This window comes from Rhincodon typus, chromosome 2 (genome assembly GCF_021869965.1).
Source record: "Rhincodon typus isolate 14 chromosome 2, sRhiTyp1.1, whole genome shotgun sequence".
NCBI classification, from domain to species: Eukaryota; Metazoa; Chordata; class Chondrichthyes; order Orectolobiformes; family Rhincodontidae; genus Rhincodon; species Rhincodon typus.
Genome location: NC_063333.1, coordinates 62,647,651 through 62,662,811, shown reverse-complemented (window position 1 = coordinate 62,662,811; position 15,161 = coordinate 62,647,651). Strand labels below are relative to the sequence as shown.

The 15,161-nt window shown below is 42.5% G+C and overlaps 1 protein-coding gene across 2 annotated transcripts in view; it reads left to right on the top strand.

The window, feature by feature from the left end:
• Window positions 1-15,161, top strand: part of ddc (dopa decarboxylase) — a 118,642-nt gene that overhangs the window by 46,624 nt on the left and 56,857 nt on the right. For both annotated transcript variants that reach the window (XM_048612623.1, XM_048612629.1), the window contains exon 6: window positions 14,111-14,254. In XM_048612623.1, the coding sequence (XP_048468580.1) occupies window positions 14,111-14,254 (144 nt within the window). The remainder of the gene's footprint in view (window positions 1-14,110; window positions 14,255-15,161) is intronic.

The following is a 15,161-nucleotide window of genomic DNA, read 5'->3' as shown; positions in this document are numbered from 1 at the left end:
CTACTCTTTTGGGACAGCTCAATACAGCCATCAACTCCCCAATGTTTCAAAAATCCATCTCCCAGCTCTTTAAATACTCTCATTGATCTAACCTCCACAGTTCTCTCAGTCAAGAATTCCAGACAAACACTATCCTCTGGGAGAAGAAATTAATTTGTATCTCAGTTTTAAATGGCTGTCCCCTTTAGTCAGTAACTATATCCATTAGTTCAAGATCTTCTCACTCTTAGAAACATCTTTTCAATACCTACCCTGTCAATCTCCCTCAGAATCTGGTAAGTCTCAAAAACATCACCTTTCAATCTTCAAAACTCTAAGAAATAAATATCTGATGTTCTTCCTAAGTCAACCTTTCTGACCCAGGAATCAGCTTAGTGAGTCTTATTTGAACTGCCCCCAATACTAACACATATTTTCTTAAATATGAGGACTAAAACCATACACAGTACGCCAGGTGTAGCCTCACCAATGCCCTGCAACAATGCCTTGTAACAAGGTTTCCCTATTTTTATACTCCAACTCCTTAGCAACAAAGGCCAAAATTTAATTTGCCTTAATTAATTGCTGTATCTGCACACTCTTGTGTTTCATGCACAAGAACATACACATCCCTCTGCACTGCACCATTTTTGTAATCTCTTTCTATTTAAATACTATTCTATGATTTAATTTTTCCTACCAAAGTGCATGAACTCAACACACTCCTGCATTAAACTCCATCTGCCAAGTTTTGGTGGAAGAAGCTTCAACTGAAGCATTCAAGTGAAGGCATTCGATGATTATTCAAATAAGAACAATATGCAGGAGTATGGAGGAGGCAGGACAATGACATTAAGTCAAAACGGTCAGAGAGCAGGTGCACACATGATGGACTGAAACAATTGTGTAATTCTTTTACATTGTCCTAATTTAGAAAACTATTACGGTATGGAAGTCAGCTGGATATTGTGCAAAGGTTTTGCCCCAAATATAGCATAGATCCAACTGTGATCATCAGAAGATCTGGAAAGAAACTGGATCTATTAGATTTTTGTCTGTTTGCAACTACATTTCAAACTACAAATTCAGAGTGACATGAGGATGTGCACACTTGGACATAAGTAGTTGAACTGTTTTCTCTGCCATTATATGTTGAATTTTGAGAGGTGGAAGCCAGAGCCAGCTGAGGTCAAAAAGGTATAGCGAGCACAACTATCAACTCTGGTAATCTCTTCGGCCCTGAAACTCTTCTAACTAACCAACGTATCATGTTCTGCTACTTCCGCCACCTACAATCTGACTCCACAACCAAAGATATATTTCCCTCCCCACCCCTATCTGCCTTTTGAAGGGACCATTCTCTCCGTGACTCCCTCGTCCGCTCCACACTCCCCACTAACCCCACCACTCCCCAGCACCTTTCCCTGCAACTGCAGGAAGTGCTACACCTGCCTCTACACCTCCCCCCTCACCTCCATTCAAGGCACCAAACAAACCTTCCACATTTAGACAGAGGTTCACCTGCACATCCGTCAATGTGGTCTATTGCATCCACTGTTCCCAATGAGGCCTCCTCTACATCGGTGATACCAAGCAGAGGCTGGGAGACCACTTTGTAGAGCACCTGCACTCTGTTCGTGACAAACGACAACACCTTCCAGTCATGGACCATTTTAATTCCCCCTCCCACTGCCGGGTGACATGTCCATCCTGGGTCCCCTTCAGTGTCACAATGATGCCACCGGAAAGTGGAGGAGCAGCACCTCATATTCCACCTCGGGAGCCTACAGCCCAATGGCCTAAATGTGGATTTTACCAGTTTCAAAATCTCCCCACCCCCGGCCTCATTCCATGACCAACCCTCCCTCTCCTCCCTGCCTCCTTGGCCTGACACAACCTGTCCATCTTCTCTCCCACCTACCTGCCCCTCTCACCTCACTGATCCATCCTCACCACTGCACTCACCTCTCACCAACCCACCTACGTTCTCCAGCCCCACCCCTCCTCTCTCTATTTATTCTGAGATCCCCCCCCACCCCCACCATTTCTGAAGAAGGATCCCGACCCGAAACGTCAACTTTCCTGCTCTGATGCTGCCTGACCTGCCATGTTCCTCCAGCTTCACACTCCAACTGCCAGGGATATCACTGCAAGACAGTGAGGAGCATGTAACTGTCACACAGCTACAGCTATTGAGGCCAAATCTTCTAATGTTTTCCGGAAAGTGTTAGATATGGTTCTTAGGGCTAAAGGGATCAAGAGTATGGCAAGAAAGCCGGAACAGGGTAGTGATCAGCCATGATCATATTAAGTTGTGGACCAGCTTCAAAGGGATGAATTGCTGACTCCTGCTCCTGTTTTCTATGTTCCTATGAGATAATGGATTTGCAAACTCTGTCCTGCTTAGCCAACACTCTCTGTTTATAAACAGGTATCCGAATTACCAGGTGCCACTGCGTGTCAGGTTCCCTGTGCGATCTCTGCTGAACATATGTCTGATGTTGGGCAGCCAAAACCCTTCGTTCTCCCTCACCCAGGCTAAGTCACTGTTCCCACACTCTCCTGTATAATTCACCAAGGGTCTGCTGTGGTCTGCTGATGTTGGGCAGCTTTATTGTGTTCCTCAGTTTTATGGAAAGGAAAAGCCAAAACGTCAGTAGGTACAGTCGTAAAAGTATACTAGTGAATTATACCTACATTTGAGTTGCAACAGCACAGCAGGAGAACACTGGGACATGGAAAGTAAATGTCATTATCCTGTAACATTGCAATTTTACTCCCTCAAGTACCTATCCAGTTTCATTTCATGGTAGATTATCCACTTGGGGGGATTTAAATATTTTGAATGGGCGTTATAAATGAGAGCTTTCTCAATATCAATGTATGAGTGAGAGCTTTCTTCGAACATTAAAGGTTTAATATTTTTAATCTTTTCATAACTCCACAGAAATTAGAAAAGCTAAATTATATTTACTAACTGATTTCATAATTTTGAATTTCAGTCAAGTATTATAAAATAGAAAAGAATAGAAATTTATGATCATATGTACTTCTATATGAAAACTACAGTGAAAGGTTTTGTAAGTCACCCCACCAAGGCGCCTAAATCAATGACAGAAATCATACGTAATAACAATTAATAAAACTAAAATTAAAACTAAGTTCATCACAGTTCAGCTAACGGCTTCTGGGCTCAGAGAAAGCTGATTAAGGTGCGATGGAATACCCTCAAGTCTTAGCTGGGAATAGACCACCATTCCAGGATGAGACTGCCATTCTGGGACAAGATCACCGTCCAGGCCACTGGAATACCTGGAAATTGAAGTCGAAGAAGAAGAGACCTCTACGTCAGAACAAGACTGCCATGCCAGAACGAAGACCACTTCACTGGTATGCTGTGCCAAGGCTGCCACTTCTCCTCCTTCAGGCACCCGGGACCAGCTGCGGACCTGGAGCCTTGGCGTCGCCTGTGAGTCTGGACTGGGGGATTCATCCCAGGGCATGCTCCTCGCTCGCTGGGAGATCCCGAGCAGGGGTGGAGCCGTGTCCGCGTTGTCCTGCTATTGCTGCCAGTGCCTCCTTCTTTACCCGCCTGTCTCCAGACTTAAAAAGAAAGGAAAAAAAGAAAGAGAAAAAAAAAAAAAGGGTTAAAGAGGAAAGAAGAAAAAAGTAAGAAAGCTGATGGGAGCGGACAAGCTTAATGGGCTCACGTATGATAATAGCCTTTGAAAAATGTTACCAAGGAAGTCAATTGAAACAACAGGAATTTGGGAAGACAGTGTCCCTGGACTAGTTATTCCAGAGACTCAGGCGAATGCTCTATGGATGCGGCAGCTGGTGGAATTTAAATTCAGTCAATACAGATCTGGAATTGAAAGCTCGCCTCAATAACGAAGCTATCAGCGATAGTCATAAAAACCCATCTGATTCACTCCAATCCTTTATGGAAGGAAAGCTACCATTCTTACGTGATCTGGCCTACATGTGACTCCTGATTCACAGAAATCTGTTTAACTGCTAACTACCCTGTGAACTGGCAACACAAGTCATTCACCTCAAGGGCCTTGATGGATGGGCAACAAATACTGGCCTTAGCAGCAATGATCACATGCTATAGAAGCATAAAGAAAAAGAAATTGCTTTATTTCCTAGGTCCGTATTCGATCAATATACGCCAGATTTTTTTTTGCAATAACTGACAGCTGCAGCTTGTATTTTTTTTTCATTTTTACAGAGATAGATATTTTAATAACTTTGGTTCTGAAAACTTAAACTAACCTTATCTGCCCTTGTCAAGTGTTTACGCCTCCTCCATATATTTGCAGCTCACACCACAGCAGGAGTCCCTTGGAGCAGCATAATAAAAGAAGTGGGCTAGAACTTGGAATGAACCTCAGTGGCTGTGCTGCATTTCTGGCTTCCTGTCTGCCTATTCCATACGCCACTTCTTTGTCCCATCAGCAAAAGAAGATCTGCCTCAACTAGATGCCAGACTTCCACAGCAGAGTCACACCCTCCTCTTTTTGAACATGCCTCAGGAGTTGTGCAAAAAATCCAGCTCCTAATATCTCTTTATGTGACTCAGTGAGGCAGATTCGCCAAGGCATGGCAATCTCTAGAAAATTGTCACACCGGCCCTTTATTTATTAGCCAAAGATGTGAGCTCTGAATTTCTGAGGGAAAGTTCTGCTCAGGCTTCTGTCAGAAATATGGAACCATACTTCCACTCTGACAGCTCTATAGTAGTGCAGAGCTGTTAGAAGAAAGCAAACCATTCCCCCTTTTCACAGCAGTCAGCTGCCATATTCTGGAACTTAAAGTCCTTAAGCCACTTTATCAGTTGCTGTCTGGGTCAGGATCCAATAGGGTCAGGTGCATCAGGAGGCATATGAGGGTGGGGGAGGGGCCAGGCAGTGTGCGGATCAGGTCTGACAGGGATTATTGTCAGGTTGGGTCCAATGTGGTCAGTTGAGATCTAGCAGCAGGAGAGGAGGTTGGAGCATAGGAGACAGTTAAGGACTGCAGATGCTGGAAGCCAGAGTCCCTAAACATGGAGCTGAACAAACACAGCAGGTCAGACTGCATCAGAGGAGCAGGAAGGGCAACGTTTCAGGTCAAAACTCTTCATCAGTACTGGCAAAGTCCTGACAAAGGGTTTCGACCTGAAACATTGCCTTTCCTGCTCCTCTGATGCTGTCTGACCTGCTGTGTTTGTCCAGCTCCATGTTTACTGACAGGAGGTTGGGACATTATTGATGGGGGAAGTTGACTGGGGCTAAGGGATTGGTTCTGGGGGCAGGTGGGGTCGGTCAGGTCAGGTGCGGCGGTGTGTGTGTCTCAAGTGGGGTCCAGCAGAGGGAAAGGGCTCAGATCCTGGGAGGTGGGGCTAAATTAGGTCAGGATGGTAGTGCAGTGGAGGGTGTACAGGGCATGTATGGAGTCAGTTGAAGAGTTAGTGAAGAATTAGAATAAGTATTTGATATTTTACTTAATTTCATTTCACCTTTGAATTCTCTGATTTGAATGGAGATTTTCAGCGGGTTTCAGGCATATGAAAGGGGGAGTGATGGCCTAGTAGTATTATCCCTTGTCTATGAATCCAGGGACCTGGGTTCAAATCCAGCTTTGGTAGATGATAGAATTAAGAACCATGGGATTATTATGGGTAAAACTGATGTCCTTTAGGGAAGGAAATCTCCAATCCTTATCTGGTCTGGCCTACACATGACTCCAGACTGACAGCAATGTGGTTGACTCTTAACTGTCCTCTGGAAATTAGGGATAGATAATAAATGCTGGCCTAGCCAGCAATGACTACATCCCATGAATGAATATTTCAAAAATTTGCCCTGTGGGAAACTAAATGACCTGGGCAATTTCTTTAGATTGTGCTATGATGGATATTCTGCAGACTGCCCATGCACAACTCCCATCTACACCATCATAACAACTGTCTGACTTGTGTCATATTTCGTTTACATTGCTCCCGTGCAGCAATTAAGTGTTTAACTCTGTTAGAGATGCTATATAAATAGAAATTGTTGTTTGTCATAGCCCTGTTTACTGATGAAAACATACGTACAAACTTGAAAAGCTATTTGCAATAAAAGAACAATCATCTTAGTCATCAGTCTAGACTTTCCTGCCTCCTTGTTTCCCATTATTTAACCTTTCACTGTGGCTCTGAGTTTTCCTTTCTTTTCATGCATGATTTATGTATCTTTCCTGTGTTTTCTTTATATTCATTTTCCACTTCTCACTTATTTACTGTTCTCATTTTCTTCTTAATGTATGTGCAGTGTGTCTGTTAACTATACATGTTCATACTTTAGGAACATGAGCAGCTTCAGAAGGGACTTATTATCAAACTCAAAAATCTTTCATTCATTTCACATCAACCTTGGTTATTTTATACACTCACAGTATCCAGTGTTCATGACTTTTGAACAGGCAAATATATATATATTTACAATAGACCTCACAAAAGCAACAGATGGATATCATGATTGATGATTTTCAGACCAGCAAGCACCTGGTGCTTTAAAATAAACATAACAGTGTTGCACGTTTTCAGAATGCTAGTTTTAATAAAAAAGATGTTTTAAGTTCCTGCCTCCAGTGATGAAAAGTTAGGAAAAAAGGAAAAAATATGAAGAGTAATAATTGAATCAAAACGTTAGCCCCCAATTTCTATCTTCACAAATGCAGCCTAACCTGCTGAATTTTTCCAACACTTTCTGTTTTTATACCATGTAAATAATTTCATTCTGTGCATTGCTGGGTGTCTCAGCATGAGAGCAGGCAGAGGAAATGATGCGGTCCATCTCTAAAGTACAATGAGGATCTGGGATTTCAAGGAGGCCAACTCCAGAGTTCCATTCTGCCCCAGGATTTTGTCATTGGACTGTTACCTAATTGCCAGACTTCAGGAATAGACTGAACACGTTTCCTCCATGTTAACATGTTGTAACACTTCTAAAAGTACTTTGTTGGCTGTTGAGTGCTTTGGGCTGTCCAATAGTTATGAAAGGATTTTTAAAATTTAAGTCTTGCTTTTACAAAAGACGGCAGTATGGGGTCCCCAGAAGTTGGAAGCAATGAAGAGAAGATCATAGAGAACATTACATCATTGGCAATCTTGGAAATAAGACTTGCTATTTGATGGTGGAGTCAATCTCCAGGGAGGGGTAGAAGGAAATGTCGGAAATTTGGCATTCAGCCTCTCCCAGCTAGAGTTTAGTTCACCAGATAATGACATCAGGACAAGCCTTAGCATTTGATAACATTGTTAAGATTGGGCCTGAGAGAACAATGTACAGGAAACTCAGAGGGAGATAGATTGGAGTTTATAGGAGATGCAAAATAATTGAGAACAGCAAATGTCATACTGGAAGTATGTGATGCAGAATTGCAGGGAGAGTAAGCCATGGGGGGAGGGATTCAGGTGGAATTATGTAGGCGGGATTAAGAAACTGCTGTGCAGATGAAGATTCCTGACCAATGAAATGTCTGTATGGAGGTGAAAGCAATGAAAGAAGGGATCAGGGTGACGCTAGGCTTGAAATTCATTTAGGTGAGGATATAAGATAATGTAGCCAAGTCTTCTGTTTAGGACTGATCTTTCACAATCAGAGATGCCAAGATCAGCGAGGACCTGAAACACGTCAAGAGGTGTCAAGATAGACTAGGATTTCGAAAATTTCTTATCCAGCTTGAAAGGGAACTTTTTTAACCCTTCGATCCCTTAAATACCAAACAAGACTTAAGTTTCTTTGTCAAAGTGTTTATTGTGCATCCGTGGGAGGTGCACAATTCTCTGATTTGCTACAAAACAGTGGTTTTATACTTCTATATTTTTAGAAATAACAGTTTTTGATTAAAAAGGGTAGGGAGTCCAAAACTAGTGGGCATAGGTTTAAGGTGAGAAGGGAAAGATTTAATGGGGACCTAAGGGGCACCTTTTTCATGCAGTGGGTAATGCATATATGGAATGAGCTACTGGAGGAAGTGGTGGAGGCTGGTACAATTACAACATTTAAAAGGCATCTGGCTGGGTACATGAGTAAGAAAGGTTTAGAGGGATATAGACTAAATGCTGGCAAATGACACTAGATTAATTTAGGATATCTAGTTGGCATGGACAAGTTGGACTGAAGGGTCTGTTACTGTGCTGTACATCTCTATGACTCCATGTCACTACTATGTTATTGAATCAAATTGTTACATGTTGCATGTGTATATTGTCCAAATCATTATGTGTTCACATCTACTACTGTGAGTATGTACTTTATGATTATCAAAGCTCTCTAATGTCCTTTTGCCCCTTTTCACAGCTGCAGTTTTGCGATTTGCACAGCAGTCAGAAAACCAACAGCAAATGGGCAGCAAGGAAAGATCTTTTCCTTTGTGAAAGGATGCATAGACATTGAATGGGTTACCTGGCTTTATTAGATTTTATCAAAAAATTTAGACTTGCTATGGCTACAATTACAGAACAATATAAAATCTTTCCTCCAGAATTCGGCTAATACCTGATGAAAGTATAAATTGACCAGTTCATCTTCTGATGAAATTGAAGTACTTTGACCTATTAAATCCTTGGTATACTAATTGTATTATGTTGAACTGTGACATGTATAGAACTGATAAGAAATTGAAAGTGACAGTGCTTCAACAAGTGACACAACAGAAAGTTCTTTTCTGTGGGAGGATTTGCCTGAAGACACAAGTGACCTTTCAATTTCTATTCACAAATATGTTCAACAGCTGGAATAAAAGCAATGCACTGCAGAGCCATTGCTAGCAAGACATGTAGATAAAAAAGCAGCTTACAAAACTCATGTTTATTTTCCCAATATATTCATTTCCATACATTTTGAATTCACGATCACTTGAAATGTACAATTTTGTGAAAATGAGGCAAATCCCGCGCTCTGACAAAGCACTTGTTTCAACCTATGAATTATAGTATACTCATAGTCAACACTGTGTCAAAATTTAAAGGACAGCATAGTATGCAGATGCATATGGAAGCAATGCTGTTCAGAACAAGGATGGGGAAAGGGATTGGATGGCTATTGTGGGCACTTTAGACGACAACATCATGGCGAATCTTGTCTGCACGAAAAGCAAGGGTGAAGGTGCAGCTAATGCAAACAACCCAGGTTGGAAGCCATGATCTTGGCAGAAATAAATGGCAGCATAGGCAGTTTAATATATTGTGACCATGTTTAGCACTTCCATCGACAGCCTTGCCAAGCAAGACTTGACTTGACAAAATAAAATGGATGTAATTCTAATGAACCAAATGATTAAAGTCAGATGTTTGAATAGGTGGAAGCTGAAAGCCTAATATGAGGGTCAGTAAATCAGGAAACTAATGGTCTAGTGGTATTATTACAAGATTACTAATCCAGAAAGTCAGGTACAGTTTTGTGGACCTGCGTTCAAATCCTGTCATGGTAGATGATGGAATTTGAATTACATAAATGTCTGGGATTAAGAATCTAAAGATGACTATAAATTAATGACGGAAAAACCCATCTGATTCACTAATGTCCTTCAGGGAAGGAAATCTGCCCTCTGTACCCGACTTGGCCTACGTGTGACACCAGACCTAGAGCAATGTGGTTGATTCGCAACTGCCCCCTGATATGGCCTAGCAAGCCACACAGTTGTATCAATTGCTATGATATCTCAAAAAAGAAATGAAACCAGACAGGCCACCTGGCACCAACCTCAGCACTGTAAACAACAGTGGCAGAAACAGCCCTGTTGAACCTTGAACCTGCAGTGTCCTCCTTACAAACATGTGGGGTCTAGTGCCAAAACTGGAAGAGCTGTCTCAAAGACTAGTCAAGCAACAGCCTGACATAGTCATATACATGGAATTATACCTTACAGACAATGTCCCACGTCGTTGTCACCATCCCTGGAAATATTCTGTCCAACCTATCAGAGGTGGCAGCAGTGAGATAGAGCCAGGAGGGAGTTGTCCTGGGAGCCCTCAACATTGACTCTGGATGCCATGAAATCTCATGGTATTCAGTCAAATGTGGGCAAGGAAACCTCCTGCTTATTACCACATACCATCCTCCCCTGGCTAATGATTCTAATTTCCTCCATATTGAACAACACTTGGAGGAAGCACTGAGGATGGCAGTGGCACAAAATGCATTCTGAGTGGGGGATTTCAATATCCATCACCAAGAGTGACTCAGCAGCAGCACTACTGATCGAGCTGTTCAGGTCCTAAAGCTCATAGCTGCTAGACTGGATCCGTGGCAGATGTGAGGGAATGAACAAGAGGGAAAAGAGTATTTGACTTCATCCTTACCAATCTGCCGGCTGCAGATGCACCTGTCCATCTGTAAGAGTGACCGCTGCACAGTCCTTGTGGAGACAAAGTCCTGGCCTCAGGTTTTTAATAGCTTATATTGTGTGATATGTCATATCGCCATGCTAATTGGGAACAGATCTAACAACTCAAGACTGGGCATCCATCTCATGCTGTGGGCCATCAGCAGCACCAGAAATGTACTCCAACAGTACATGCAACCTCCTGGCCTGGCATATTCCCCACTCTACCATTATCATCAAATCAGGGGATCAACCCTGGTTCAATGGAGAGTGTAGCAGGGCATGCCAGGAGCAGCACCAGGCATACCTGAAAATGAAGAATCAAACTGGTGAAGCTACAAAACAGGACTATTTGTGTGTCAAAATAGCATAGGCAGCAAATAATAGACAGAGCAACAAAAGCTGGGGTGAAGATTTCGACAACAAATGGACTAATACAGCTGGTGCAGAAAGATGTTAGAAAGATATAAATAGCAATCATTATGATGGAGTTATTATGGATTTACAAGTTCAAGATGAAATAGAGCAGCAGGGTCTGGCTTTGTTTGAGATATTGATCAGGAGTGCTGAAACCCATAGCATTGCCTTTATAGAATAGAGTATATTGTCACATATACTCACTGATTATAGTGAAAAGTTTATATGTCGCCAATTGTAGTGCCAACTTAGATACAAAAGTACATAGGCACAGCGAACAATGTTTGTTGTGCATGTGGAAGACCAGTAGCTTTGGTCCTCCTTATGTTTTAATTGGAGGAAATGTCTACTCATCAAGCACTGAATTTTGGACAAGTAATCTAAAAACACAGAGGCTGTAGTGGGATTGAGAGAGGCAGTGGTGAGCTTAACATTAGTATCACCAATGTACATATGGAACTTGATTTTGTTTCTTTGCTGAGAAACAACAATGGTGTTGCTGTGAGACAGCAGATAGTTGAGAAATAGAAAGGACTAAAGATCAATATGAAAAGAGAACCACTGTAAGGAGAATCTCTGGCTAATGTTCCGGAAGCTCAGTTTTAGTCTCATAGAGCATAATACACATCCTTCACCACCATCCGGTACAACTAACTTTGATAAAAAACCCATCCTTCAGTGACAATATCCTACAAGCAACATGTACTCCTGATTCCCAAAGCCCATCCACCATCCACAAGGAACGTGTTGATGGAATACTCCCCACTTGCCCGGATGAGTGCAGCTGCATCAACCCTCAAGAAGCTTGACACCATCCAGGACAAAGCAGGCCACTTGATTGACACTACATCCACAAGCATCCACTCCCTCCACGACCAATGCTCAGTAGCAGCAGTGTGTACTATCTGCAAGATGCACTGCAGAAATTCACCAAAGATCCTTAGGCAGCACCTTCCAAACCCATGACCACTTCCATCTAGAAGGACAGGGCAGCAGATATATGGGAATTCTACCATCTGCAGGTTCCGCTCCAAACTACTCACCATTCTGACTTGAATACATATTGCCATTCCAGGGTCAAAATCCTGGAATTCCCCCACTAAGGGCATTGTGTGTCTATCTACAACGTGTGGACTACAGTGGTTCAAGAGGCAGCTCACCACCAACTTCTAAAAGGCAACTAGGGATGGGTAATAAATGCTGAACAGCAGCAATGCCCATGTCCTACAAGTGAATTAAAGAAAACAGGCTGAGGGTCAATCTCCTATCAGAAAGTCTTGCCCTCAAAACCTGGCAGCCATATATGAATACGCAATGGAGGGGTTGGGATTTGAAGGCTAGGACAAGGAGGAAAGGGTGGGAATGGTTAACATCTTGGTGGGGATTGCCTCCAGTGTGTAGAGTTCACCTCCCAAAACATGTGAACAAACGTCTGCCTCCTTTCTGTCCGTAACTGCAACTAAATTGAGTAATTAACGACCTCAGTAGGTCTTAAGGGTAGGCAATCTTTTGAGTGCCTTACCAAACACAGCGACCTCCTCCATATTTTGGGAACCAGGTTGAGGTGGGTGGGAAGGAGGTTGGCTCACCACCTGATATAAGGGGTCTATAGAATAAAGTCAATGGGTTTATATTCAATCTGTTTCTCAAAGAGAGGAAAATCACACAGCAGCTGGTTGCATGTTCCTGTAAATCAGCATACTTGGCAAGGGGTTTAGAGGCTTTATTTAATTTCCGAGTTTTGTAATTGCTTACTAGTGAACAGGTAAATACGTGCTTCAAACTATAGCAGACGTGAGGTATAGTCAAAGGGGTGATTGCAGAAAACTGGACTGCTAACATCTGCATAATTGTGATGCCAATGTTCAATTTGCAAGAAACAATGGACATGGTGCCAATCACCTTTGACCAGCACTGTCCTTGTTCCCACCTCAATACATGCCACTTCTTTCAAGTCCCTCACCTGCCCACCACCATTGACTGCTGCACCATCCTCAGCAATCAGCACGTGGATTCTCAGGATCATATTCACCCCAGACCTTTGACCGACTTCAATGACCGACCCCTAGACATGACTAACCAGCCCCTGACCACTGTTTTTGCAGCTCCCTGACTGACAGTACAAAATTCCCCCAACTGCTTGTGACAGCCGTACAAGCCTGATTATTTCCCACTCCCCAGCCACATTCCCTGACCGTGCCTGACCCAAATGGATAAATGACCACGGTCAAGCCCTTGAACTGGGCATATAACTTACAGATTCCCAGACTGGCACCTTCTTGCCAGGACTGAGGACTAGCCCTCACCAACATTCAGACATGGCCATTTGGTTGAATAAAATTACAGTGTTCGTCATGTAGGCACCAGATACATACTGTAGGGTCCTAGATTGATGTCTTGGTGTGCCATACAACAAGATGCTCATCCTGACACAGCCAAACTGACAAGCAGTCTGTGTGACTGAGCAAAAGAGCCTGTCAATACAGCAGTACTGATAGCCTTTGTCTCTAACTGAAGCACTAATGCACTAACAGACGTTCCATGGCAAGGATGCTATGATTATACAGGTGGGTATTAAGTGAATGAGCACTAAGAGAACAAGCAAGCAGCCTGGAGATGCAGCCAGGCCTAATCCATGACCTGGGCTCCTACCCATGCATGCAAAACCTTTCAATACTGGTTGCCAGTGTACCCTGCAATCTAGGTCTCAACTTCTTCAGTGTCTGCCAGTGGATCAGATTGGTGCCATGAGGATCATGAAGTGTTTGCAGTTATTGGATACCCGTGGACGAGGGCTGAATGTAGCTGGTGCCCATGCATCAGTCCCTGAGATTCTGTTGTGTTGTGAACAATGTGAATGTTCTTCACAGCTAGCAGTGAGCTGAAATTGCCAGGTATCTACTCTGGCTTCCGTATTGAGAATTATCATTGTCAGGTTTGCACACAGTGGATGGTAGGATAGGAACTGAATATTAATGAGGTGAGATGTGTATTCAATAAGGTTGTTAACAAGAAATAATCCCTCAACTGACCGCTGCCTGGTGAGAATATCACTTCAGTGCCCAGAACTTAGTTAAAAGATGTAGCAAGTTGCAGATAGTTGTCATTGGTCATCTTGAGATACTGCCACATTTTTCACCATAGACCACATCATTCCAGTCCTTATAAGATTCTGCCCAGAGTTAAAATTGTGTCGGTAAAGTTCTGAGTGAGTGCTGTCAAATAGCAAGAAACCATTAAAAAAGCAAATATATATTTTTGATGTGTTGAACTAATTCATAATGGTGGCTTAATTATGCAATTAATGCACATTTGACAATTATGCCTGACTTGGAAATCTTTGTTTCTGTGTCAGTCCCACAGTTCTGTTGAACGAGCAGGGTTAATTGCTGGTGTCAAAATGAGAAAATTACCTACTGATGAGAAGTTCAGTCTCCGTGGGGAGGCACTGAGACAAGCTTTGGAAGAAGATAAAACCTTGGGTTTAATCCCTTTCTATGTAAGTAAACATTATCTTCTGTCTGAAATTAACTTGCAACACTTGGAACAGATTTAGTGAGGAAAGGCTGTAGAGTGTAATTTACTGCTTTATGGAATGTGCACAAAGGTTAACAAACCAGATTCATAGCGCACCTGTTTTCTTGGTGGGTGGTTGTGCCTCATTAAATTAACCTTAAATGATGATATTCTAACAAATTGAGTCACTGGCCATGATCTTACTAATTTGTTGAGTACATAAGATGCATTAATAACTGTGGTTTACTGTAAATGTAACATTTTAGGCCTGGACTGTGTACAGCCTTTATACTCTACAAACTGACTAAATTAGCATTTTGGTTGCTACAGTTCAATAGCACCTGATTCTTCCAAACTTGATTATTTAAATAGACAGAACAATTGAGATGTTGTTGAGAAAGATGCAGTTTTATTTGAGGTTCTAATAAATGCAACTGCATCACGTGATAACATTTAGTGAACACAATTCCTCGTTTCTTTAACACAATTGTAGAACATAGAACAGTACAGCACAGTACAGGCCCTTTGGTGCACGATGTTGTGCCGACCTATTATCCTAGTAAGATCAAACTACCCTGCATACGCTACATTTTACTGTCGTCCATGTGCCTGTCCAAGAGTCGCTTAAATGTCTCTAATGTATCTGACTCCACTACCACCGCTGGCAGCGCATTCCACGCTCCTACCACTCTGTGTAAAGAACCTACCTCTGACATCTCCCCTATACCTTCCTTGAGTCATCTTAAAATTATGTCCCCTCGTGATAGTCGTTTCCGCCCTTGGAAAAAGTCTCTGGCTATACACTCCAGCTATGCCTCTCATCATCTTGTACATCTCTATCAAGTCACCACTCATCCTTCTTCGCTCCAATGAGAAAAGCCCTAGTTCCC